This window comes from Eschscholzia californica, unplaced genomic scaffold, assembly GCF_041429995.1.
Source record: "Eschscholzia californica isolate CP2 unplaced genomic scaffold, dmEscCali1.0.p SCAF_4, whole genome shotgun sequence".
Taxonomy (NCBI): domain Eukaryota; kingdom Viridiplantae; phylum Streptophyta; class Magnoliopsida; order Ranunculales; family Papaveraceae; genus Eschscholzia; species Eschscholzia californica.
The window spans coordinates 9,936,494-9,960,945 of record NW_028238461.1 but is presented as its reverse complement, the minus strand read 5'-3'; the positions used below and the strand labels follow the sequence as shown (position 1 = coordinate 9,960,945).

Here is a 24,452-nt window from a genome sequence, read left to right as displayed (position 1 = left end):
GTGATGCGCCAATATCATTTCCTACTGAGCCAAGTATTTTAGATCATCTCCAATGCAACACTCAAAGTGCCACCTAGGATTTTTTTTTTTTTTTTTACAAAAAACTCTCTTCAGTACAATACTGCATTTGAATCTCAAAATGATGTGACATCATTTAATGTTGAGATATCTCAAGAAGAAACTCAATATTTGAGATTTCTTTTGAGGATCTCAATTGGACACTCAACATTGAAACAAATCTACCAATCTAAGAAATGACACCTAAGTTACTTTTAAGTTTTTAGAGTCGTGCATCGGAGATATCTTTTGAATTGAGGATCTCAATATTGACATCTAGGAAAGAGAAACTCAATTGAGCGTTGACACAGAGGACAATTTGAATTTTTTTTTGAGTTTTGCATTGGAGATGCTCTTAGATTTTATATTTTGGTGGTGCCTATAAGAAATTAGGAAAAGAACTTACACAATTGCCTTGGATATAAAATGTATGAGCACCTCCATGCTCCATATCATCTAAGCACAATTCTATTACCTTGGCTAAGCCAATGACCTTTAGCTATGGCGATTTCCTTTGAATGGTGCATTGGTTCCTATTGAACATGGTCAAATATCTTAGTCTCATTAGCTTAAGTGGTGTCTTTAGAAGTGAATCTCAACTTTGAGTATAATTCTGTAAGGGATCTAAATATATATATTGTTTTTTCTTTTTAACATCGGAATAAAGTATAATACAAATTTTTAGAGAGAGAAATTCATAACATAAACATAAAATCTCGATTATAAGTATCTTATTTTTTTCAACAGAAAAAATGAGTATCTTACTTACAAGTGGCTAGCTATATTTTTAGTAAGGAGGATTAGAAGGGGGGCGTACAGAGATTTGAACGGGTAAAGGTCGACCCGATCCACTTCCACCACAACTCCTACAAGCCATTCGACCCGACCCACCACAACTTCTACACCCAATATCTCCATCAGACCACCTCGAACACATACAATTCACTCTACCACTACCATTACAACTCGGGCAACGACCCGTCATGGGTCCTGCCATGGGGTTCTGTTCAACGGCCGATTTCACCAAAACCGCCCCGGCTAATATACCCAGACCCGTTACTAGCTGATAACCCACCATTACTAGACCCATGTTTTGAATTTCAATTCAATGGTTGCTCAAGGAAGCAAGAAATTTGATGAAATGAAGAGAGAAAAGTGATGAGAATTTTATTGGGTATTTATGGGGAGGAGAAGAGAAGGAGGTTGTTTGTTGAACACGTATTCCAATTTGCGTCTCTGATTCACTTTAGGTGATTATAAAATATCTTTGGAGGGAATGAAATTTGGATTTTAATGGAGATTTTTTTTTTGGCCTCTTGCTTCTTTCCCTACTTATCTTTTTTTTGTTGTCTAACAAAAGTGACGGTCAGTTCAACTTGTACCGACGTCTGGAATTTAGAGGGAAAAATTATTTTTTTTTTCTTTTTATAATTTGTGATTGTTTGTGCTCGACTGTCGAATACAAAACTGAAATGATATGTAAACTATCACCGTTTTTTACTTTTTTGTTTAAAAAACTGAATATCTTTAAAATTGATAATATTTTCAGTAGTTTGTTCGACAGTTTTTCCTCCGAGATTTACCATCCTTCTTCCTTTTCTTATGGGTGAGACCTTAAATTTATGAAAATTTAAACTTAGACGAACTTGTAAGTTGTCTAAAAGCTGGAAGCTATTGAAAAATAACTCATTGTCACCTTAAGCTCTTTTTTATTTGTCAATTTTTCCTTTACTTTATGTCGTAGAAGAAAAGACGATAGTGAATCGTTTAGGTGTCTTTTTTACATATGTCAGAATAAAAAACACTACTAGTTAAGAAGTGACGATGTGAAGTTCAAGTCATGTCACCTCAATATGTTTTAGACTATATGGTTGCTTCACGAAATTATTTAGATTCATTGTCTTGGACTACATGGTTGCTTCACAAAAATTATTTATGTTTTGGACTTCGGGTGGTTAGAAAATATGTTTTGCACTACAACTAGAAATTCCAATTGCAATGTCTTGAGGTGCCTATAAATTAGTGTATTGTGTCATAGTATTTGTCTCTTTGGGGGCATCTAATAAAATTACAACAATTGGGTTCTCTGAATTTTTTTAACCGTCTCTTTCTTAAACCATTTCAGATCTATGTCGATTTCCTCCGGCGAAGGGTCCTCCCTTCGCCGGAACCCTTTTATGGTTCCTTTTGTAGTTTGTTTTTCCATCAATAAAGAATTTGTAGGGTTGTTTTCCATCAGAGATTGAGTTTCTAGGGATTGTTTTCTGGACTCACCACACATCGATTCTTTCATTTTATTAAAGGATTCGAACGATTTAGTGACAGATTGATGGAGTGAGAGAGGAAGAAAAGAAGGGAGATTTGGGATTTCTAGGGTTCAAACAGAAATTGAAACAACAACATTTGGCTGATTGAAGCTTCTTGAATCTTTGGATCTATCAAGTAACAAGTCTAAACAGAAGGACTCAAACACTTGTTCGGCAGTGATGGTGGTGGTTGACCTTGCGATTTACATTCATCGGCGGCGGTAGTTCTCTCGGTTGGAGCAATTTTAGTATTAGTTCTATATATTTTGTCGACCTTTAGGGTCTTTTCATTCTCGATCTTCAGGTCCTTTTTTTGTCGACCTTTAGGTTCTTTTGTTTGAGTCTGTGTCTGGTCAATTTCTTTCCCTTCGTGAGGCACTTTACATTCGAAAGTTCTACGAACTTATCGTATGTAACTCTCATGTAGTTCCCAAAGAAATAACAATTATCATTCATGTAACTTGTGATTGAATCACTTATGATGAAATATGGTTTCGCTTGGTTTCAAAAAAAAAATTACAACAATATAAAGAAGATTAGCATAACTCCTGCGCAAAGATACACGCACCAGTCAAGAATCAACCATCCAATTCTTTTGTCAATTTCCAAAATCCTACAATATTTATGACTTCTTCCTACCGAGATGCTTGAGTATATAAATTCACATCGCCATACGAGGGAGTAAGAGGAATCATGTGTTTAACCAAGGTAAAAGTCATATGTGTTGATACTATCAAAATCTTGATCAAAAGGAGGTACTTATTAGAAGAAGAAAAACATAATTTTGTTGTTACGAAAGAGCTACCATAAAATTACCGAAATACTATATAGAATCTTTTGAAGAGTTAAATATAAACACATGATACATAGAAACATAGGGATGGGAAGATATTGAGTGGGTTATCCTTGACCTTTGCCACAATGGAGACATATGAACCATGACAATCACAAAGTGTTAGTGGAAGACAATAGAAAAATAAATCATTATCAATAAGAGACCTAATCCCCATACAATATACCCTTTCCTCCAAATGGGTCATATAAAAGGGGTTGAAAGAAAGAGGTGGGGGAGAGACTTAAAGGTACCTTATTTTGTTTGGGGTACACACATATACCCTTCCTCGCCAAACCCATCACATGCTCAATGTCCATTTCCTTTTAGCTTTTGTTTGCCTAAAAAGTAGATATCTTTCCATGAATTTTATGGTGGCATCTTTAGGACAAGTAGATGGCAAGAACTTATGGTCATTGGGTCCTTCTAATGTGCTAGTGTATGACTTTGTCTTCCTTTTGTTTAGCTACAAGCTTGTTAAATCTGTTTAAGGAAAGAGGAAGAAGAGAAAGTAGAAACACATGGTTGACGGGTCGCCGATTGTATTCCGATTGAAAGATAGAGATAAAAGATTGAGAAGTACCTTACACGATCGACGATTGTATACCGACGGAGATATAGAGATAAAGGATTGAGAAGTACTTCGGAAGAAAATGATATAAAAGTACGAAAAATCAACAATTAAACTTGGTAAAGAAAATATGTTCTTGTAGTTTATTTTGGAGTGCTGAATACGAGAGTCAAAAATTTTTAGCGATTACGAATCGAGTTTAACTTTTTTTTTCTTCTTTTGTAGGTGGTGTTTTGAATATTAACTTATTATATTATTATGGTACATATAGGAATGTGTATCTCTTTAATAAAAGTGAGATTCCTTTTTCTAACTACAATTATTCATTTACACCTATCCCTATAAATGTTGCCACTTAAAACTAATTGTCTAATTCTAGTTCCTTCCCATTCTTTTTTTTCCCTTTTATTGTAGGATGATGTCTACTTTTAGGAAAACTTATATAATAATTATATATGTATCAAAGTATAAACCAAAGAGAGAAAAAAGTGTGTATTTTAAGAACATAGCACACATTTCAACTTTTGTTAGTTGCAACATGCTAACATATACATGCAAATCATTTACAAGATGACACCATGTGCACACAAATACATGGAATATAATCACCAATAGGTATATTTTATTTTAGAAAATAAGATATGTGTAATGATAGTCCGACGATTGATCAGCGATGAATGATGTTCCAAAGTCTGGGCCACTGTATCCACTTGACTTCTAGCTGAAAAGAAACTAAGAAACAAAGAAGTTAGCATCGTATAATGATGATTAAGCCAACTCGAAAGTTGAGATTACTAAATGTCTATCGTAATGTGGAAGGCTGTAAAAGAAACAATGTCCCAATGAATAGGTCGTAAAAGAAAAAGAAAACAAGTATAAAGTACTCAATATGGCGGAGATATTTTGGGATTCTTTCTGTAACTACACAAAAGAAGATAACGTACTTAGGTGCTATGTACTAAGAGGCGAGACAACGAAGACACTGGCTGATTAAATACAAACACTTGCATTAATGAACTGACCACCTACTCTTTCGACATAACATGTAGAATTATCTCAACACTATTGATTGCATTGCGATTATTCACAAAAACAAGGAAATAAAAAGGGGTTGCGCAACCGTGCAAATAGGGGAAGAAATGAAGTGGCACGGGCCAGCTCAACACCAATAGTTGAACAAGACAACTAACAACAGCCAAAATAGAAGTGAATGCCGACAACGTAGGCCTACCATAAAGACTAGAAAAAATGTTACCCTCCCCGACAACTCAAATCAATGAAATTTCGACCGTTAAGTTAGATGAATTAGATGTAGAGTAAGAAAGTTTTCTAAAATATCATGTCTATTCAACTCGGTCACCGAAATTTGACAAGTCTGAGTTGTCAAACAAAAATTTTATTTGGCCTGAAAAAGATAACCGATCACAGTCCAAAATCTGATGTGGTCGGCTCCCATTAGTCCTGGCATGTGGAGAGCGAAACGTCGTAAAAATAGAAACGAGCCAAGCAGATTTCGAGTTGTGATCGAACTCTACTTTCGGGCCAAATAGCATGTCTCCAGATAAAAAGATTTAGAATTACAACTAATATATGAGGCACGTGCCACAGTAATTATTACCCCACCCCATACCCACACCTCTCCATAACCATATATATTCGTCTCACTTAAAAGGAGAAGAAAAAGTTATCTGCACCCCCACCTCCCCTAAACTCAAAAGAAACGAAAAAGTTGCCTTTCTTTTATAACTCGATCCGTTTCTATTGTCTCTCTCTACTTCTAAACGGGATTTCTCACCTTGTTTTTTTTTTTAAAATTTTGACAATAGATCAAATTCCCATTTCTATCCTTTGACATATATTAACATCTAATCGACTACACGTAATGATCTAAGACTTGTCAATTATCGATAAAGTCTCCGTTTTAAACATCCAGACCCAAGTTTGATAGGTATAGGGTGTTGTTCCTACCCAAGACTCGACGACTCAGGCACACCTATAGTCTAAGTTCCGGACACAGGCACACCCCAAAGCAATGTCAGACCACTACATCACCCCTCCCAGACCATCCTCGTCCTCTGGTACCACTAGTTGCGTTCCGAGCACGAATATAGGCACGCCATGCAATTGTTTCTGTAAGTAGATGAGTATAGGATTTTATTCATACCCAAGACTCCACTGTTCAGAGTCCACCTAAAGACTTCGACATTTACTAAGCTTAAGCTCGCACCTAGAGTCTAAGCTCCAGACGCACCCCCAAGCAATGTGGGACCACTCGTCCTCTGATACCACTAGTAGCATTCTGAGGGGTTTGTAACAGACATGAGGGTTGTTTAGTAACTTCGTTCATGAGTTGGGATTTGGTCACCTTAAAGGGACTGTGTATATCAGGACAAGAGGATTACATAGACTGTCTGAAAATTTTAAATTTGCAAAAGGGTATTTTGGTAATTTACCTATCAGGGAGACTTGTATATATGCACACCAATTCTGTCACCTTTGAGACAGTCATATAGCACTTCTACTTGCTCCTGATCATCTCTCTGCAAATGGAAGGAGGAGATCAGCGAGAACTACAACTACTTCCAAGTCCATCTTCTACATACCTGACGGGCCGGACACCGGGCACTTCTGGGAGATATCGATCGACAATGGATTCCTTTGACGGGCCGTCACTTGACCTGCAATTGTCCATCAACCTCAGACCAATTAGGCCACCAGCACCACCGCTACCACCGCCACGGAATTTAAATGTGATACCAAGGCTTCTCCATGATCATGGTAACATGAAGATTGACCTAAGCTCTGTCGAGGTTTTGAAGTGGCAAGCTGCTGAACAAATTCGATTAGCTGCTAATGAGAAAGCTTATGCGGAACGAGTTAAAGAACTTACAAGAAGGGAGATGGAGTTGGCTCAGTCGGAGTTCGCACGGGCTAGACAAATGTGGGAAAGAGCTCGTCAAGAAGTTGAGAAAGCTGAGAGATTGAAGGAGCGGGCAGCTCGTCATATTGATTCTACATGCATGGAGATCACATGCCAAGTTTGCAGGCAGCGATTTCGACCTTAAAATGCATTACTGAGAAGTTTTAGGTTTGGCTCGCGAAGGCAGATTATTGTTTTTCTTTTTACTTATTTTCTTCATTTGACAAGCCAGGCCAACTCCATAACCAAGTGATTAGGTTTGCAAGGTTAGCCCTCAAGTCCTCCTGCATATGGTCAAAACAAAGAGAAATTGAAAGTGGAGATGGTGATAAAAAGAATAATTTGCAAATAACTTCACAAGTTCTTTTTTCATGAATGATGATGAATAATAAAGTGAGTTTTCATTTCAAGTTTTATACATCAATGAAAACAATTTTTCATATGAACTACTCTGATACACCAAGAAAATATTATTTGATCTTGATATTGATTTTTGAAGTTGTTACGTATTCAATCGAATAAATCGAGAGTGATGAATTCAACAATTACGAAAGCGAAATAGCTAGAAAATTGTGAAATGGGGAGGCAATAATCCATTACATCATGAGTTAATAACTTAATTTAGGTAAAAAAATGAACAATTAAAAGTAGTACATAAGTACATACTATGTCTACTAACAATATGTTCGTCGGAGTATCTATACCATATTAGGGTCACTAGTTCTTTTTAATTGTATCAAAAGGAAAAGGCAGAACCCAAGCATCTTCCGAGTCTAGAAACCTAGTTCGGATATTCTAAAATACAAGCTATGAAATGATTCAGAAGTTCGCTGAGGATGTAAAAAGAAAATACACAAGAAGACACACAACCAAGAAGTCAACATCGAAAGTTGATAGCTTGTACGATTATTATTATGGTATTTATGAGTAGAAGCTTTTACTTCCAGATAAAATGATAATTAATCAGGCTTAGTATAGTGAACGATACTCTTTCTACATATAGCTAGACCCACGATGGAATTATAATTTTACGCAACCTTTGACATTCTACTCAAGCAAACCTAGCAAGAATGGGTTCAATAATTGAGATTTTTGGATAATATTAAGTTATTCACTGACTCATATTAGTCGGACTTTTAAAAGAAAGTTCAAAAGTCTAGCACTCAGTACAAAAAGCTACGAATACGACTCGACATGACATGTTTATATTTAGTCATCGATCAGGTGATTGCGTGAATCTTACAAGACCTTTTCAAATTTTACTCGGCTAAATATGTCATCTTACCCATCATATTCACAGTCCCGTTTTAAGGTAACATGGTAAAATTTCAGTAACTACGGAACATAAATTCACGAGAACTTTTAATTTGGTAAAACCTAACTTTTCCTCGAGAAAGAGTAGACACGCATAGACGCAACACAGAAACTAGAAACGCGAGTTTATTTCACTGCGTAGTAACGGTTGGATTTCTTCAATTGAAGATTTTGGTGTTTAGTATTCTAGCTTTTCTTTCTTGTCTTTACCTAACTCATACTGAATGAGTTTTTTAGCATTTATCTTGTTGTCTTTAAGGATTTGTAAATATGTATATGTAAACCCCAACAATGATGAGTCCAAGGCTGATAATTGATATACAACAGTGAACTGGTACAGGACACCCACTACAGATGCATAAAGGATGAGCCCACCATTTGGGGTATCTCCGACACCAAAAGACCGCCCATGTTACCGACCTAAAAAACCAACATATCGATTGGCCAGTGTACCCACTTGTGTGTTTCTGATTGTCAAATGAAGCAATACTCACAATTGCGACATCATTTTCCTAGGTCGAAATCTTGTGTGAGATATCCTGAAAGTGAAACAAATAGCATAACTAATACTGATATCGTTAATTAGTGGGACTACACTTACAATCTAACCTAGCGATTCTTCGATTTCGTGGGAGGAAAATTTGGAGGATTCTTGATGATATGACCACATCTAGGTCAAACTTAGCAACTAAGATCGGCGGGCATTGTAACTAAAAAATAACTTTTCTAGAGAATTGCTAAAATTCGACAGGAGCTGAGGACCCACATCTTAGAAATATCCAGTGAGAACTTAGACAAGGTTCATATTAACATTCCAAAACCTATAGTTGACCTGCTAGAAAATAAACGATATAAACCAAAACATTCAAACATTTTAACAAGCGATGATACCTCCAATCATGTAATGTCGCTATCAAGTTGAGAACAGGAGCAGCTAATTATTGCAGCTTTAGAATGTAACTCTTATTCCATTGGCATGGCCTGTGTCAAGCATTCTCTTTCGAGCTAGAAAAGAGTCTTCGGAATAATTTTATTGGATGAGAAACATCATTCTTGTGCTGCAACATAAATATAGAATAGCACATAAACATTAATCCTGTGTCAATCTCAAAATACATAACGCTGGCTTGCTCGAAGCCATAATGCAATTTGTTGATAAGCTGGATCTTGAAATGACCATGCTATAATAACTTTTCATGATCCTCCTTCAGAGCAATGTTTCCATAAAATTATTGAATGAATCCAAATATCGAGTTGCTAATTGTGAAATTTCTGTTTGGAGGTCGTCGGAAGTTCCTCATTCTCTCTCATATTCACTATTATATCCCCTATACATTGATATTGTGCATGTATAAATAAATGTAAAAGAGAATGAAGAGATAATAAAAGTCACATCTTTCACATATTAGATTTTGAATCCAATCTAATTAAAATTTAGCATCCAGAGTAACAATACTAACAACTGCTTATTTCGGATATGAAAAAGCAGCTTAGAAAAAATAATCTGAATCGAAATTCCAACAAATCAAGTATATATGTTCATAAGTTACGGGCACTTCGGTAGGCACTTGGTCCAACACCAACACAATGTCACCTGAATGGTCTATCGCTCCGGGATACCTGGTCTGGGCACCGGTGCGCGACATGCTACTATGTGGGTGTCTGATATGCTAGAGATATACCTTTTTCGTATGTATCTGGTCCAGGTACTAATACGCGACATGCTACTGTGTGAGTATCTGATACGCTAGGGATATACCTCTTCGGTACTCTCTGGTCTGGGTACCTATACGCAACATGCTACAATGTGAATATTTGATACATTTTAAACAAGCGAATTCGGTAGTATTAGTAGATACTCCCAGTCTCAAAAAATTCGATCTCCATACAAGTTAATATCGTTAACTAAAATATTTTGTAGTTGACTACTCAACTAGTTGTTTATTTAAGATTTATAGAAATAAAAATGCAGATTAACTTGATTTATAGTGTCTTCATTTCGCGAGAAAACAAAGGATTTGAGGAGGATGAATGGAATTCATGAAAACTAGGGTTTCATATAGGTGTCTTCCTTCGCCGGTTTTTCAAAAGCAGTTCGCTCGGAGTCGCGGCTTTACCAATTCGCACGTCACAACCTGAAAACTTACCGCCACTTTTTTCAAGATTAACGCCACTATTTTATTGCTAAAAACAGCTTCCAAAGGTGGTTAGATGGTAAGAATATTAGTCTGCATTACGATGTGAGTGGACAAATTTACCATGATTCATCATATTAGAAAAAAAAATTGGACGTAATTTTGTCACATACGTATGTGGCTCCAGCAGCAGAGTCATGGCACAAGTAACCGCACATACAAAAAATTCAACATTCCTGTAGAAATGAGCAAGCGCAATAGCGTGGCAGGACACCTAACTCGACCTAGTAGACACGATTGGTATACAACAGTGAGTTGGTACAGGACACCCAATACAAATGCAGAAAGGATGAGCCCACCATTTGGGGTATCTCCGACACCAAAAGACCGCCCATGTTACCGACCTAAAAAACCAACATATATATCAATTGGCCAGTGTACCCACTTGTGTGTTTCTGATTGTCAAATGAAGCAATACTCACAATTGCGACATCATTTTCCTAGGTCGAATCTTGTGTGAGATATCTCGAAAGTGAAGCAAATAGCATAATTAATGCTGATATTGTTAATCATTAGCGGACTCCACTTACAATCTAACCTAGCGATTCTTCGAATTCGTGAGATGAAAGCAATTTTCATTATTCGGACAACGATACCACCCATTTCCTATGTCTTAGCATCTAATAGTAGTGTCATACTAACCATGGAAGCATTCCTTGCTTGTCCATCCATAAGAACATTTTCGGCACTGAGGTCTGTGGAGGAATGAGTGTACAAATGGATCTTGTCAAGATTTCTCACCCAAGTAGTCCAAACTGCCAAAAAAATAAACAACCCCACCTTAAAACCCATTTATGTAGAAATTCAACCAAGCACAAACATTTTATACACATATAGTTACCTGATGTATAGGTTTACTCGAACATAGACGTTATCAAGGTGTCCAGTTCCAGGTTACCTGAGAAAAGGGAGTAGGAAAATCCCAGAAATTGGAAATTGTAGATTGATTTATCTCCACCCTTCTGATAAATACTAGGATTTTTTATGATAGGACCACATCTAGGTCAAACTTCGCAACTGCGACTACGGATTGTAACTAGAAAATAACTTTTCTTGAGAATGGCTAATATTATACCGGACCCACATCGTAGAGATATCCAGTGAGAATTTAGACAAGTTTCATATTGATAGATTCCAGACCACTACATGACTAGTACTCGACTACTCGCCTGCTAGAAAATAAACAATAGAAAACAGAAAAACTTAGTTCCTCTAGTTGTTCAAAGTTGAAACCAAAATATTCAAACATTTTAACAAGCGATGATACCTCCAATCATGTAACGTCGCCATCAAATTGAGAACATGAGCAGTTAATTGTTACATCTTTGGGATGGAACTTTTATTCCATTGGCATGAGTGCACGACCACTGTCGGTATTATCTTTCGAGCTAGAAAAGAGTATCCTGAATCTTGTTATTGGGAGAGAACCATCATACTTGTGCTGCAACATGAATATAGAATAGCTCGGAGAACAATAATCCTGTATCAGTCTCAAGATACATAAGGCTTGCCTGCTCGGAGCTATAAGCTGGAGCTTCACCCTTGATGTTTCTTAGTCTCTCCGAAATTCAGTAGTATTCCTCCTATACACTAAATGCTCCTTGAATGAAGTAACATTCTGCATTTGTAGATAAAGGTAAAAGAGGCGATGAAGAGTGGTAAAAGTCACTCTTCACATATTAGATTTAAAATCCGGTCAAATAAGTATTTTAGTACCAACTGCTATTTCGGAAATAAAATTGCACTTCGCGAAAAAAAACTTGACGAAATTCCAACAAAGCAAATGTACACCCATAAATTAGGGGCATTTCAGTAGGCACTTGGTCCAACACCAACACTATTGGGTGGTTTGGGGTCTCTCTCGCCCCAAAAGCTAGCTCAGGAGATAAACCTTACACTTATAAATTCACCCCGTGCCCCTTCCACTACCAACATGGGATTATCCTAACACTCTCCCTCACACATTGGCTTTAATGTTCTTGGGTCGAGACTTGTTATATCCTAGGCTCTAATATCAGTGGTGGGTGGTTTGGGGTCTCTCTCACCCCAAAAGCTAGCTCAGGAGGTAACGCTTTCCCTACACTTATAACTCATCCCACACCCTTTCCGCTCCCAATGTGAGATAATCCTAACAAACACAATGTTACCTGAAACGTATGTCGCTCCGTGGTACCTGGTCCGGATAAGTTTTAAACAAGTGATTTCAGGTAGTATAGATTTTTGTAGTTAACTACTCACTAGTTGTTCATTTAGGATTTTTAGACAGAAGATATATATTAGTTTGATTTATATTGTGTTATTGATTCTTACATCATGAAATAAGTTAAACCGTTTAATCGCATACCAGAACGTTCTGGTCCAAACTAGAGACGATCAATCTGATTGAGGCTCGAAAATTCCACAAGGTTTTTCTCCATTCCGATTGAAATTCACGAGGGAATTTAATCCAAAATATCCGAGAAATCCACTTATTTGGTCTGAATTTCCCTGGATGAATGAAGTTCATTAATGTGAGAAAAGTCCCACATGGGAGAAGGGGTAACTAGCAACCAAGAATGTAATGTATAGGTCCTCTCCGCTCATTGTCAATTGGTTTTGAGTTGGATGACCACAAACTTAAAAATCGCACGTGCTCCACGTCACCCGAAACGAAGAAAAAACACGTTAACAGGCTGCCCACCCCACACGTGAGGGGGCGTGTGAGAATAGTCCCACATTGGAGAAGAGGTAACTAGCACTCAAGAATATAATGTGAGAATAGTCCCACATGTGAGAATAGTCCTTTCCACTCATTGCTAATTTGGTTTTGAGTTGGATGAAGTTTTTCAAAAACAGTTTGCTTGGAGTCGCTGGTTTATGAATTCCTGTGTCCCAACTTACAAAATTACCGCCATTGCTAATTGGTTTTGAGTTGGATGAAGTTTTTCAAAAACAGTTCGCTTGGAGTCGCGGGTTTATGAATTCCCGTGTTCCAACTTACAAAATTACCGCCATTGCTAATTGGTTTTGAGTTGGATGAAGTTTTTCAAAAACGGTTTGCTTGGATTACCGGGTTTATGAATTCCCGTGTCCCAACTTACAAAATTACTGCCATCATTTTACTGCTAAAAGACGCTTGGGAAGTTTTTTAGGGGCCTCACATTCTTGTTAAAATATCTCTCTTGTGAATTCACCGCGAGTCCACCGAATTCACAATTCGGTAAGAATCCACCAAAATCACAAAATAGGCTACTGTAGTGAATTTCTGTGGGCTCGTACCGAATGGTTTCTTGTGAATTCGGCGAGTTTGTACTGAATGGTCTCTTGTGATTCGGTGGGCTCGTACTGAATTCACAAGGAAGGCCCTTTTAATAAGAATGAGAGGGCCCTATAAAACTACTAGACGCTTTCAATCGTGATAAAGGGACTGGTTGTTAGTGTTGACATAAAATCTAAAATCATTGTTGTTGGGCTTTAAACCTCTCTTGTTATTAATTTAACTTAGGCAGTTACGACGTAGTCGATTTCTCAAAAGAAAAGGTGATAACAAGATTGGGGGTGGAATTTGGTCGGGCTCGGACATGCTTCTTTTTTTTACGAGAAGTTGAAGCCCACCATTGACAGTGGGGGCCGGACACTTAACCACTTTCTCTTGCCCGCTAGCCCGTTCAAGCCGCCTCGATCACGGGCCGAACGAGCTCGAGTTTTTTGATAAAAAATTAATTAACTAATTTAATTTCATTAATAAACGTATGCATGATGGGTTGGGGTAAGGAGGATACAAATAATCATTCTCCAACCTCTTTGTCTTTTGACCCAATGATGTGGGACTGAAGTACCATGCATTACTCCCACTTGTTAAAAGATAAAGAAGGAATGGAAGTCATTTGCTTCTCAAAGCAAGGCTTTGAAAGCCATAAATTTTTATTCTCGTTAACTCTTTAATCCCACCTTGATGGTGTTAAAACTTAGATACAAAACAAGACTTTCAAAGGTTCACCAACTTTTTAGTCCCACACCATTGGTGTAAAGATAAAGAATTAAGGGAGAGGTTATATATAACCTCTTCCTTTGCTTCACAAAACAAAACTTTTATAGGGAATTTCTTTTTTACTTTAATCTCACATCGATGACTTTAAAGATAAAGAAACTTCTTGCTTCTTTGTCTTTAACGCCATCAGTGTGGGACTAGAGAGTTGGTAAAAGTAAAAAAATTGGCTATTGAAAGCTTTGTTTTGAGAAGCAAAGAGAAGAGGTTATAACCATCAGACTAAAGAGATTGTGAGAGTAAACAATTTGGCCTATAAACTCTTCAATCCCATGGGCGGGTATATTGCGTGGGGACTCGGGTAGGAGGCCTTACTCGAATCTGATCGCTTTAACTTGATGGCATGGGTCGGGTAGCCTGAGCCTGGTTTCAGTCTGTCATCGGATCTTAAGGGTCCGGACTATTGGGGTCGGAACTCGGGTTTCTAGACCGTTTTTCCAGTCCTAAACAACACTACTTGAATCCTACTTGGATGGACCGAATTAGTAGGGACAATGCTACTTTGATCAACAACAAGTAGGTGGAATGACTCGCTTACCCATGAGGTCAGTATATGACCCAAGAAGGCTAATTTTGTAGATGATGTTATCATAGCATCACCAATTTACTTTGTTCTCACCATTCTGGACACTTTTGTCAAACCAAATAGCACTTTCTATTTCGTAATCTATGCAGAATTAATTTATTGGGAAAACGTTGACCATTTGCATTGTACTCCACCTTGATTTTAGTTTGATCTTTTGGGCATAACATTTTTTGAACACTTTTGTCAGAGAGTAGCGCTCGTGTGAGGGTTGGCAGCATGCATGACGCCGTGACCCCATCCCGTTGTAGTTGTCCAGGACTCCAGGTTGATGCACAAGTATGTCATCGGATGTTATCACATACTCATCTTTGTATTACTCTTATGTTGCTTTTTCCCCTGCTGAACCAAATGTTGGTTAGTTTTGACTACTCAAGAAGTCGATATATTGACATGAGCGGTACATGTTGGATTTCCGTGTGACGCACGAGCAAACTTTTGATAAGGACAACAAAGGAGTGGATCCGTAAAAGGTCCGTCACATAATCCATTTCTAATCAAGAAGATTCTTTTGAAGATTGGTACACGTCTCTTAAGATCTGAAAATCCTGTGTGATATGAAGGCAACCGGAGAGGTGGACCCCAATAAACTCCGCCACTTGAACTGTGGATTAGGGAGGTCTACAAAAGTAAGTTTGATGCCTTGAGTGTAAGAAACTTCTCTCTTCTCTCTTCTCTATTTTATTTCAATTGTCTTTGATTTAGTTTTACATTTCTCTTTTATAGAGTAGATAAGAAAAAACAGTTTTGTAACTAACAAAACTAGAAACTAACTAACAGAAAAATAACAACTAAAAACTGTTTTCCTAACTTCTATTCTTGATTTCTCATGTAGGTGCTTTTAGAAGTTAAGTCAATAGTTATTGACTTAGTCAGATGTTGCTGGTGTTGACCTTGTTGACTGGAGCTTGGACCGGACTAGACTTTGTTGACGGTCAAGCTTGGACCAGACATGACTTCTGCTGACCATATAAAACCTCCTTTTCATTTGCCCTAATTACTTTTGCCCTAATCTCTTCTTCTCCTCTTTCAGCCGAAACCCTAGATTCTACAGCCCCCCTCAAACCGATGATGAAGAGGAACGAAACATCATCAGTTTGGCTCGAAACTTCTTAAATAGATCTTCTGGTAAACCCTTTGTGAATATATCTGCAAGTTGTTCTGTCGTGGAGATGTGGTTTACCAAAACCGAACCATTTGAGACTAGATCTCGAACATAATGGAAGTCTACTTCGATGTGCTTTGTTCGCGCATGAAATATAGGATTTAAGGCTAAGTATTTAGCACTGATGTTATCACAGAAGAGATGAAAAGGACGAGAGAGTGGTAGTCGCAGTTCATCCATGAGGTATGATAACCAAACTAACTCTGTTGCTGTGTTTGATAATGATTTATATTCGGCCTCTGTAGAAGATTTAGCCACTGTGGCTTGTTTCTTCGAGCTCCATGAGATGAGACTTGTTCCTAAGAAAATACAGTAACTTCCTGTCGACTTTCTCGAGTCAGGACAGCCAGCCCAATCTGAGTCTGAATAAGCTGTCAATGTGGTTAGATCACCAGCAGACAGAGTGATTCCTGAACCCATTGAACCCTTAAGATATCTGAGTATCTTTTTAACCACTACTAAATGAACTGTTGTCGGTTTATGCATGAATTGGGCTGTATAATTGACTGCAAATGATACATCTGGTCGAGTAAGAGTAAGATATTGGAGAGCCCCAACAAGACTCCTATATTCTGTTGGATTTGGGAGTTCATCCCCTTCTGTGAGAGAAACTCTTTTGCCACTGGAAACAGGTAACTTTGATGGCTTTGAATCTAATAGATTTGATCTCTGTAATAGTTGCAATGTATATTTATTCTGAGTAAGCAAAATCTTACCATGATGATAAGTAACCTCTATACCCAGAAAGTATGATAGTGGACCTAAGTCCTTCATCTTGAAATTGTTGCTTAAATCTTTGATGAGGGTTGAAATATTTGATGCTGAGTTGCCTGTTAGAATGATATCATCCACATATAGAAGTAATATCATTGTTGATGTTTGTTGATGATAAACAAACATAGAGTGGTCTGATTTACTCTTCTGAAAACCATATGATAGAAGAAAAGTGGCAAATTTGTTGAACCAGGCCCTTGGTGCCTGCTTGAGACCATAAAGAGCTTTGTGAAGATGACAAACCAGATTATCTGTGCCTGGTTTTATAAACCCAGGGGGTTGAACCATATATACATCTTCATCTAATACCCCATGTAAAAAGGCATTTGATACATCAAGCTGTTTAATATGCCATGCTTTTGTGATTGCTATAGTCAGAACCAATCTTATAGTATTTGCCTTAACAACTGGGCTAAAAGTTTCATCATAATCAATTCCTTCCTGTTGATGAAACCCTTTGGCAACAAGTCTAGCTTTATATCTTTCAATTGTGCCATCACTCTTTTGTTTCAATTTGAACACCCATTTGCATCCAAGAACATTCATGTTTTTGTTAAAAGGAACTAAGGACCATGTTTCATTATCAATTAGAGCTTGATATTCTTCTTGCATTGCCTGAACCCAAGTAGTATGCTTAGCTGCTTCCTTGTATGTTGTTGGTTCAGAGGGTAGTTCTAATATAGTCAAATAAGCTACATCTAAAGTGTGAGGTGATGAATAATGAGCCACAAAATCTTTGGGAAGATTTTTTGTTTTGATAATACCATTCCTACCCCTTGTTGTGATTTGTCTAGATGGTGGAGGATGAGATGTTCCTAGTGATGTAGCTGGTGTACTAGTGGAAACATTAGCAATGCCCTCATCACTAGCCAAAAGCCTTGATACTGAATTAGCTGGTGTACTAGTATTTATACTAGGTGTCCCTAATTCAGTTGGACTGTCTGGAAAATGATCAATAGGGGGTAAGGGTAGTGAAATGTGTGGCTGTGAATTCTGATCACCACTAGACAGTCTAGAAGTGAGGTTGACAAAAGGAAAATTGTCTTCCTAAAAAATGACATGTCTAGACATATAAAGTCTCTTTGTAAGAGGATCATAGCATCTGTAACCTTTGTGTTCATTACTATAGTCTAAAAATACACATTGAACACTTTTTGGACTAAGTTTGTCCTTTCTGAGTTCCCCAAGATGTGGATAACAAGCACATCCAAAAATTTTCAAAGAAGAGTAGTCAGGGTTGTGATGGAACAAGGTTTCAAATGGTGTTGTGCCTTGTAAGGTTTTTGTAGGTAGTCTGTTTATAATATAAACAGCAGTGCTAAAAGCATCAAACCATAAAGACTTTGGTAAAGAGCAATGAAAAGATAGTGTGTTACCTAATTCTGTAATATGCCTATGCTTTCTTTCTGCTTTGCCATTTTGTTGAGGAGTATAAGGACATGAGCATCTGAACAGAATCCCACTTTTGTCTAAAAATGCCCTGAATTCTCCTTTTTGAATATCTGGTGCACCATCTGACTGGAAATATACAATCTTCTCTTTTAGAAGATTCTCATTTGTTGCCTTGAAATGACTGAAGCATTTTATACTATCAGACCTTAGCTTCATGGCATAAATCCAGCTGAAGTTGCTGAAATCATCTAGAAAAAGTATGTAATATCTTGCACCATTAGGAGTAGAAACAGGGGCTGGTCCCCAAATGTCACAATGAACCAAATATAGTGGAGTATTGGTAGTAGTTGAAGAATTATCAAAAGAGAGACACTTGCTTTTACCCAATTCACAAGATTTACAAAACTTTTTCTCAATCTTTGTGGATAGTGCAATTTTATTTTCATCATGTAGTTGTTTAAGCACAACACTATTTGTATGACCCAATCTTGCATGCCATATATCATAAGTAGATGCTGTTTGAGATAAGTAAGCATGGTTTAACCTATGTTGTAAGATAGCATGGTGTACCTCAATAGGATATAAGTTGTTCTTGACAGGCCCTTCTGCTAGGATTTTGTTGGAATGAATATCCTTTATATTATAGCCCTATGGAAGAAATTCCACTGAGCATGAATTATCCTTTGTGAATTTAGAAATAGATAGCAAATTCCTTTTGAGATGTGGTACACATAAGACCTTGCTTAGCTCAAAATCATGAGTTGAGGTAGAAAGTTTTGACATACCAGTGCTTGAAATAGGCAGAAACTTTCCACTTCCCACCATAACTGCATCAGACCCAGTATAAGGTTGAATCAAAGTAAGATTTTCTTCACTGTGAGTCATATGGCTGCTGGCTCCTGTATCAGCTAGCCAGGACTTATCTTTATTTGATGAAGTAAATGCATCTGTGGAGACAAAGCATTGTTCCTGGTCTAAGAAACAATCATAGTATATTTCATCACTTTCATCTGTTATAACAGTAGCAGTATGACATTCTTGAAACTCATCACAGTCATCACTGCTTTCATAAGGAAATAGAACAACATTATTGCATTCCCTCTTCTTCATAGGGATAAGATTCTGTATCTGCATTTCCATCTTGATGAACTTTATCAATATCACTTTGTGGGCAATTTGATTCAGTATGATAAGTAGGATAATTCCTGTTTGGTTTGTATCTGAAATAACAAACATTAGGTGTGTGACCCCACCTCTTACATAGACCACATGGGACTGAAGAGAAATCAAAATCTTCAGCCTTTTGACCTTTTAATTGATTGTTTGTTGAAGAATTTCCTTTTGGAGGAGACCCATCTCTCTTGTTATAAACTTGATTTTTGTAATAGGTTGGAGAAGGTTTATTTGAGTATCTTTGATGTTGTCTTGGCTGAAGTCTTTTGACATAGTAAGCCTCTTGATCAGTTTCTTTTTGAAGTAACCATTGCTCATGCTGAATTAACCTAGACTTTAAGTGGGCTAATGACAATTGTTCATTATTAGCCCTTATAGCAATTACAAACTGGTCATATTCTGAATTTAGGCCATGAATAGCTATTCTAAAAAGTTCAGGTTCACTGATTTTGTCATGGACAGAAATAAGAGAATCAGCTATAAGTTTCAATTCTCTTAGATATTCAGCAATTGTGGCACTTCCCTTCTTAATTGTTTGTAATTTTCTTCTAAGTTGATCCTTTTTTGACTCTAAGCCCTCATTGTTAGTAATATCAAGGTAATCCCAAATTTCTTTTACTGTTTTTAGACCATAAGTATCTAAGTAGACAGATTTTGATAGGGTACTCTTAAGATAAGACCTAACAAACCCTTCTTTTGATCTCCATACTTGAAAATCTGGGTTAACTTGTTCTACACCATGAAAAATTCTAAGTTGAGGTGGTTCTTCTATAGTACCATTGACAAACCCTAACAGATCATATGTACCAAGTAGAGTCTCTACTTGGTCCTTCCACATTAAGAAATTGCTATCATCTAGCTTCTCTGTGATAAAACTAGTAACAGAGGAGATTGGAGGAAGATTACCTTGAATAGAAGATGCCATTAGTTAGAATGAAGAGATGAGTAAAGAACCAGGAGAAAGCTGGAGAATTGTCTGAAAAAACAGTAAGTGATTCTAATCACTTACAACTTGTTGATTTAGTTTTGCTTGATTTTGATCTTTGTTGTCTTATTTTGATCTTTGGTGTCTGATTTTGATCTATTTTAACTGAATTTTGATCATGAATTGTCTCATTTTGCGAGATTTGGATTGAATGTTCTTGAGATGGAGAGAAGAAAACCCTAGCTATGGATCGTTTTCTTTACCTAACTGATACCATGTAAGAAACTTCTCTCTTCTCTATTTTATTTCAATTGTCTTTGATTTAGTTTTACATTTCTCTTTTATAGAGTAGATAAGAAAAAACAGTTTTGTAACTAACAAAACTAGAAACTAACTAACAGAAAAATAACAACTAAAAACTGTTTTCCTAACTTCTATTCTTGATTTGTCATGTAGGTGCTTTTAGAAGTTAAGTCAATAGTTATTGACTTAGTCAGATGTTGCTGGTGTTGACCTTGTTGACTGGAGCTTGGACCGGACTAGACTTTGTTGACGGTCAAGCTTGGACCAGACATGACTTCTGCTGACCATATAAAACCTCCTTTTCATTTGCCCTAATCTCTTCTTCTCCTCTTTCAGCCGAAACTCTAGATTCTACTTGAGCTTTACTCTGCCGAAGAGTACAATATTATTCAAAAGAACCGAAAACGCCTAAGATTTGTTTCCCAATATTGTCAGAATATAAAATCATGTCACTTATTTTGAGAGTAATCTTCTTCAGATACATATCCTTCATAGAATCCTGACGGCAGTCTCAATTCTTTCATTTTTGAATCCGACGGTCAGTTTTTTTCTACATATTCAGTCCCTGAATAACTTGAATCGAGCCATTCATTCCTTAAACCGTTAAAACTGTATAACCAAAACTTAGAGAGAGAAAATTGTATGGTCGAAAGAAAGAGAGAGAAAGATGGGATGCCGGACAGTGTTGAGGTCCGTTTTCTTAACGGAGCCGTGGCGACTACCTCTTCATCTCAATCGAACCTTCGTTTCTTTATCATCACTTAATATTTCTTCTTCTTCTAACTTGGGTTCTTCCACAGTTAGGGTTATTAGGGTTCGTGATTTTCACAGACGAGTATCATTGAATTGTTCAAATGGAGAAACTCCCTCTTCGTCTTCCCAGGATGACCAAAACCCACCTCAAGAAGCTGTTCTCAAAGCCATCTCAGGTGACTTCCCCTCTCTTTCTCTACCTTAGACACATTTGATTGGGTGAGATTACGATTGAATAGTATGATTTGTGAATTTATTTTTTATTCAAAACTTAGGGTATTGAGTTATAATCACTTCAAATTGAGAAATGGTTGAAGAAACTGTTTTTTTCTAAGTCAGATTTGAAATCTGACTCGAGGTCGGGGATTGACTCGAGTCAGATTTCTCACTCTCTGGTTTTGATTAACTTGTGATGTCTGATTAGTGTGTATGGGTAATTTGGGTTGACGTTGGTCTAATTGATTCAAATGATTTAGATAGAGACGAGTCGGATGAATTAGAATCAGAGAATGAGAAACAACAAACACCGGCGGAGTGTTTTAAGGGGTCATTGTTAAACAGTGATAGAAATAAGACAATGTTGTGCTTTATTCTTACTTAGTTTTGTGAATTGGATCCAGAAGTGTCAAAGACAGAAGGAAGGGTTGGACAAACAACTAATGTTGTAATTGGAGGTACAGTTACCGATGATTCTACGAATGAATGGCTTGCTTTGGATCAGAAGGTATCGTATTTATAGTTTCACCCATGTACTATTTTAGTAATCGTAATGTTACGAGGACTAAACTTTCTGGATGAAATGGTAATACTTTTGTAATTGGGTTGCCTAATTTGAAGTATTTCTAATCACTTCGAGACTTTGGAGTTGAATGAGTTCACGATATGCTAATACCCATTCTGTAATAATAAATTGTTAAAATTGCTTTCTTATAGGGGAAACTAATCACGAGAATGACTTAGGCCAGGATGAATCAACTTTATAGTTTCATAGTAGGCAAAAAGTTGGTTTTTTAGTGCTAGGTGATTACTTCAGTTCATCTGTCTTGGTAGAAGTTGGTGACACCCAATGGCTGGCGACTAATAATGCTATGTTGGTTTCGGACCTTGTCTACTATATATGCATATGCAGTAGAGTTATCTCTCCTAGGATTTATTGGTTTTCTCGAATTACTTTAGTACTGCATGGAAGGTTTTAATGGTATTGTTTGATCATCAGGTAAACTCGTATCCCACGGTTCGAGGGTTTACTGCCATAGGAACTGGAGGTGATGATTTTGTTCATGCTATGGTTGTTGCTGTAGAGTCAGTACTTCAAGAGCCAATCCCAGAGGTAGATCATTAACGTTATTGATGTACTTATTTTTTTCACGCATTCATTTACATCTTCCGTGGAGATCTTAATTTCCAACAAAAACTTATGCGACCTAATTTCAGCTGTTTATAACTCTGACGACTGAGGTAGTTGTTTTTTTCTTCCAAGTTAGATCTGAAATCTTACTCGAGGTCTAAATTGTCACAAGTCAGATTTCAAAATGTTTGTTTTTGTCTGATTTTGGATCCATTTGAGTCATGCGATTCACATTCAGACGAGTCAGATTCAGACAATGAGAAAAAACATCGCCACCGCCATATCGCCATAGACTTGTTTCAATTTGGTTGATGAATTCTTGTTTATTTGGTTAGATGAACTGAACCGTCACCCATTTACATCACACGCAGGGCCATGTGAAGCAAAAAATATCTTCAGGGGGCAAATATGTGTCTGTAAACATTGGGCCTGTTCAAGTAGTCTCTAGCGAACAGGTCTCTCTCTCTCTCTCACACACACACACACGCAGACACACAGACACAGACCCGCCACTTCCTTTATGTGCACTACATTTGACAGATTTTTATGCGTTATACTATGTTCATCTCAATAAGCTTATCGAATGCACTAACACCATAAAGTTTTTTCTTTTACAGGTCCAAGCTGTTTATAATGCAATGAAGAGAGACGTTAGAATGAAATACTTTTTGTAGAGTAATAGCAGGTTATTAGTAAACATCAAAGTTTCGTAGGGCAGACTATCTTCGTAGATTGAGCAATGTGGGCTGGTAACTTCTAAATATATGATGAAAGTGGGCTAAAAATATCATGGGTTAGAATTGATCCTACCAGTTTGTATCAGTTTTGATTAAGGTTGATTGGACAATCATAACTCTGTTGGAAGTTACTAGCATTTTCTGAAATGAGAAAGATGACCTTTTAATACTACTAAACCTGTAGTGTTTCTTTTGTACTATAAACTAGTTATTTGAAATTATAGATAGTCTTAAGAGTTGCTTTGGTACTACCTATGTTTCAATCGATCTACTAATGGTAGTATACTTGCTTGTTATTTATATTTCATTTTTCACCTGTATTGAGATGTTTATTGTGTTTGCAGGAATGAGAATCAAGGGAAATGTTTATTTACTTTAGAGTTTCACTCATAAGCTAACGTCATATCACCTTGACTACTGATATGGTTTGTATAACTAGCTATAGGAAGCCACCAGATCTAGGGTTCTATTAGAGAAAGGGAGAGATGTGAGAGGGAAAGCCCGACTTAAATTACTCAACGAAGAGAGAGATCCATTAGAGAGAGAGAGAGAGAGAGAGAGAGAGAGTCAACGGATTTATTAGAGTCAACGAGAGACACTAGTCTGGGAGTGAGGGCGAAAGAGATACATCACGGAGAGAGGACCATTACAAAGAAAGAGAGAGCCAATGAGAGAGATCTGTTTGAGAGAGCTGACGATGGTCGGTGGTAAGGTTGCCGGTCAAAATTAGAAAAGGTGTTGTGTGAAGGAGCCCTACTGGTCTGGGGGTCAGGTGTTGTGTGAAGGAGCCCTACTGGTCTGGGCGTCCATGCGTCCATGTCAAGATGGACCTCTATTTAGTAGCGTATGAAGGAGCCCTCTTTTTATAATGTAAACTCGAGTCCAGACTGTCTGGAACCCAATAAGTACATAAGATTGACAGGTCAAAGACGGTAGGACTTCAGAAATTATACTTCTGAGTCCGTCCAATAACCCAAGTCATTGAAATATAGAGCCATACCGACCAGACCCAGTGAGGTGGTAAGCTAGTGGGTCACCTGATACAGCCCCATTCGCACCCTTACCGATCCCCGAGAA

At 37.3% G+C, this 24,452-nt stretch overlaps 3 protein-coding genes and 1 pseudogene across 4 annotated transcripts; 3 read left to right on the top strand and 1 right to left on the bottom strand.

The window, feature by feature from the left end:
• Nucleotides 1–657: 657 nt before the first annotated feature.
• LOC147542479 (uncharacterized) lies at nt 658–1,297 on the bottom strand. The gene has a single exon (XM_086634973.1). It carries the CDS (start codon nt 1,145–1,147, stop codon nt 845–847), a length of 303 nt encoding a protein of 100 aa, XP_086491099.1. The 5' UTR covers nt 1,148–1,297; the 3' UTR covers nt 658–844.
• Nucleotides 1,298–2,847: 1,550 nt separating this feature from the next.
• LOC147542478 (U6 spliceosomal RNA) lies at nt 2,848–2,959 on the top strand (annotated as a pseudogene).
• Nucleotides 2,960–6,143: 3,184 nt separating this feature from the next.
• LOC147542477 (uncharacterized) lies at nt 6,144–7,126 on the top strand. Its single transcript, XM_086638452.1, has one exon. It carries the CDS (start codon nt 6,313–6,315, stop codon nt 6,829–6,831), a length of 519 nt encoding a protein of 172 aa, XP_086494578.1. The 5' UTR covers nt 6,144–6,312; the 3' UTR covers nt 6,832–7,126.
• Nucleotides 7,127–20,901: 13,775 nt separating this feature from the next.
• On the top strand, nt 20,902–23,547 carry LOC147542476 (phosphoribosylformylglycinamidine synthase). 2 transcript variants are annotated; one of them, XM_086633763.1, is made up of 5 exons: nt 20,902–21,466; nt 21,911–22,014; nt 22,507–22,620; nt 23,010–23,093; nt 23,256–23,547. In XM_086633763.1, the coding sequence occupies exons 1-5, from the start codon at nt 21,205–21,207 to the stop codon at nt 23,310–23,312; spliced, it is 621 nt and encodes a 206-aa protein (XP_086489889.1). In that variant the 5' UTR covers nt 20,902–21,204; the 3' UTR covers nt 23,313–23,547. The 2 variants fall into 2 exon arrangements, with proteins under 2 accessions (XP_086489889.1, XP_086489890.1); XM_086633764.1 differs by having other exon boundaries at nt 20,907–21,466; nt 21,914–22,014.
• The last annotated feature ends 905 nt before the right edge of the window (nt 23,548–24,452 follow it).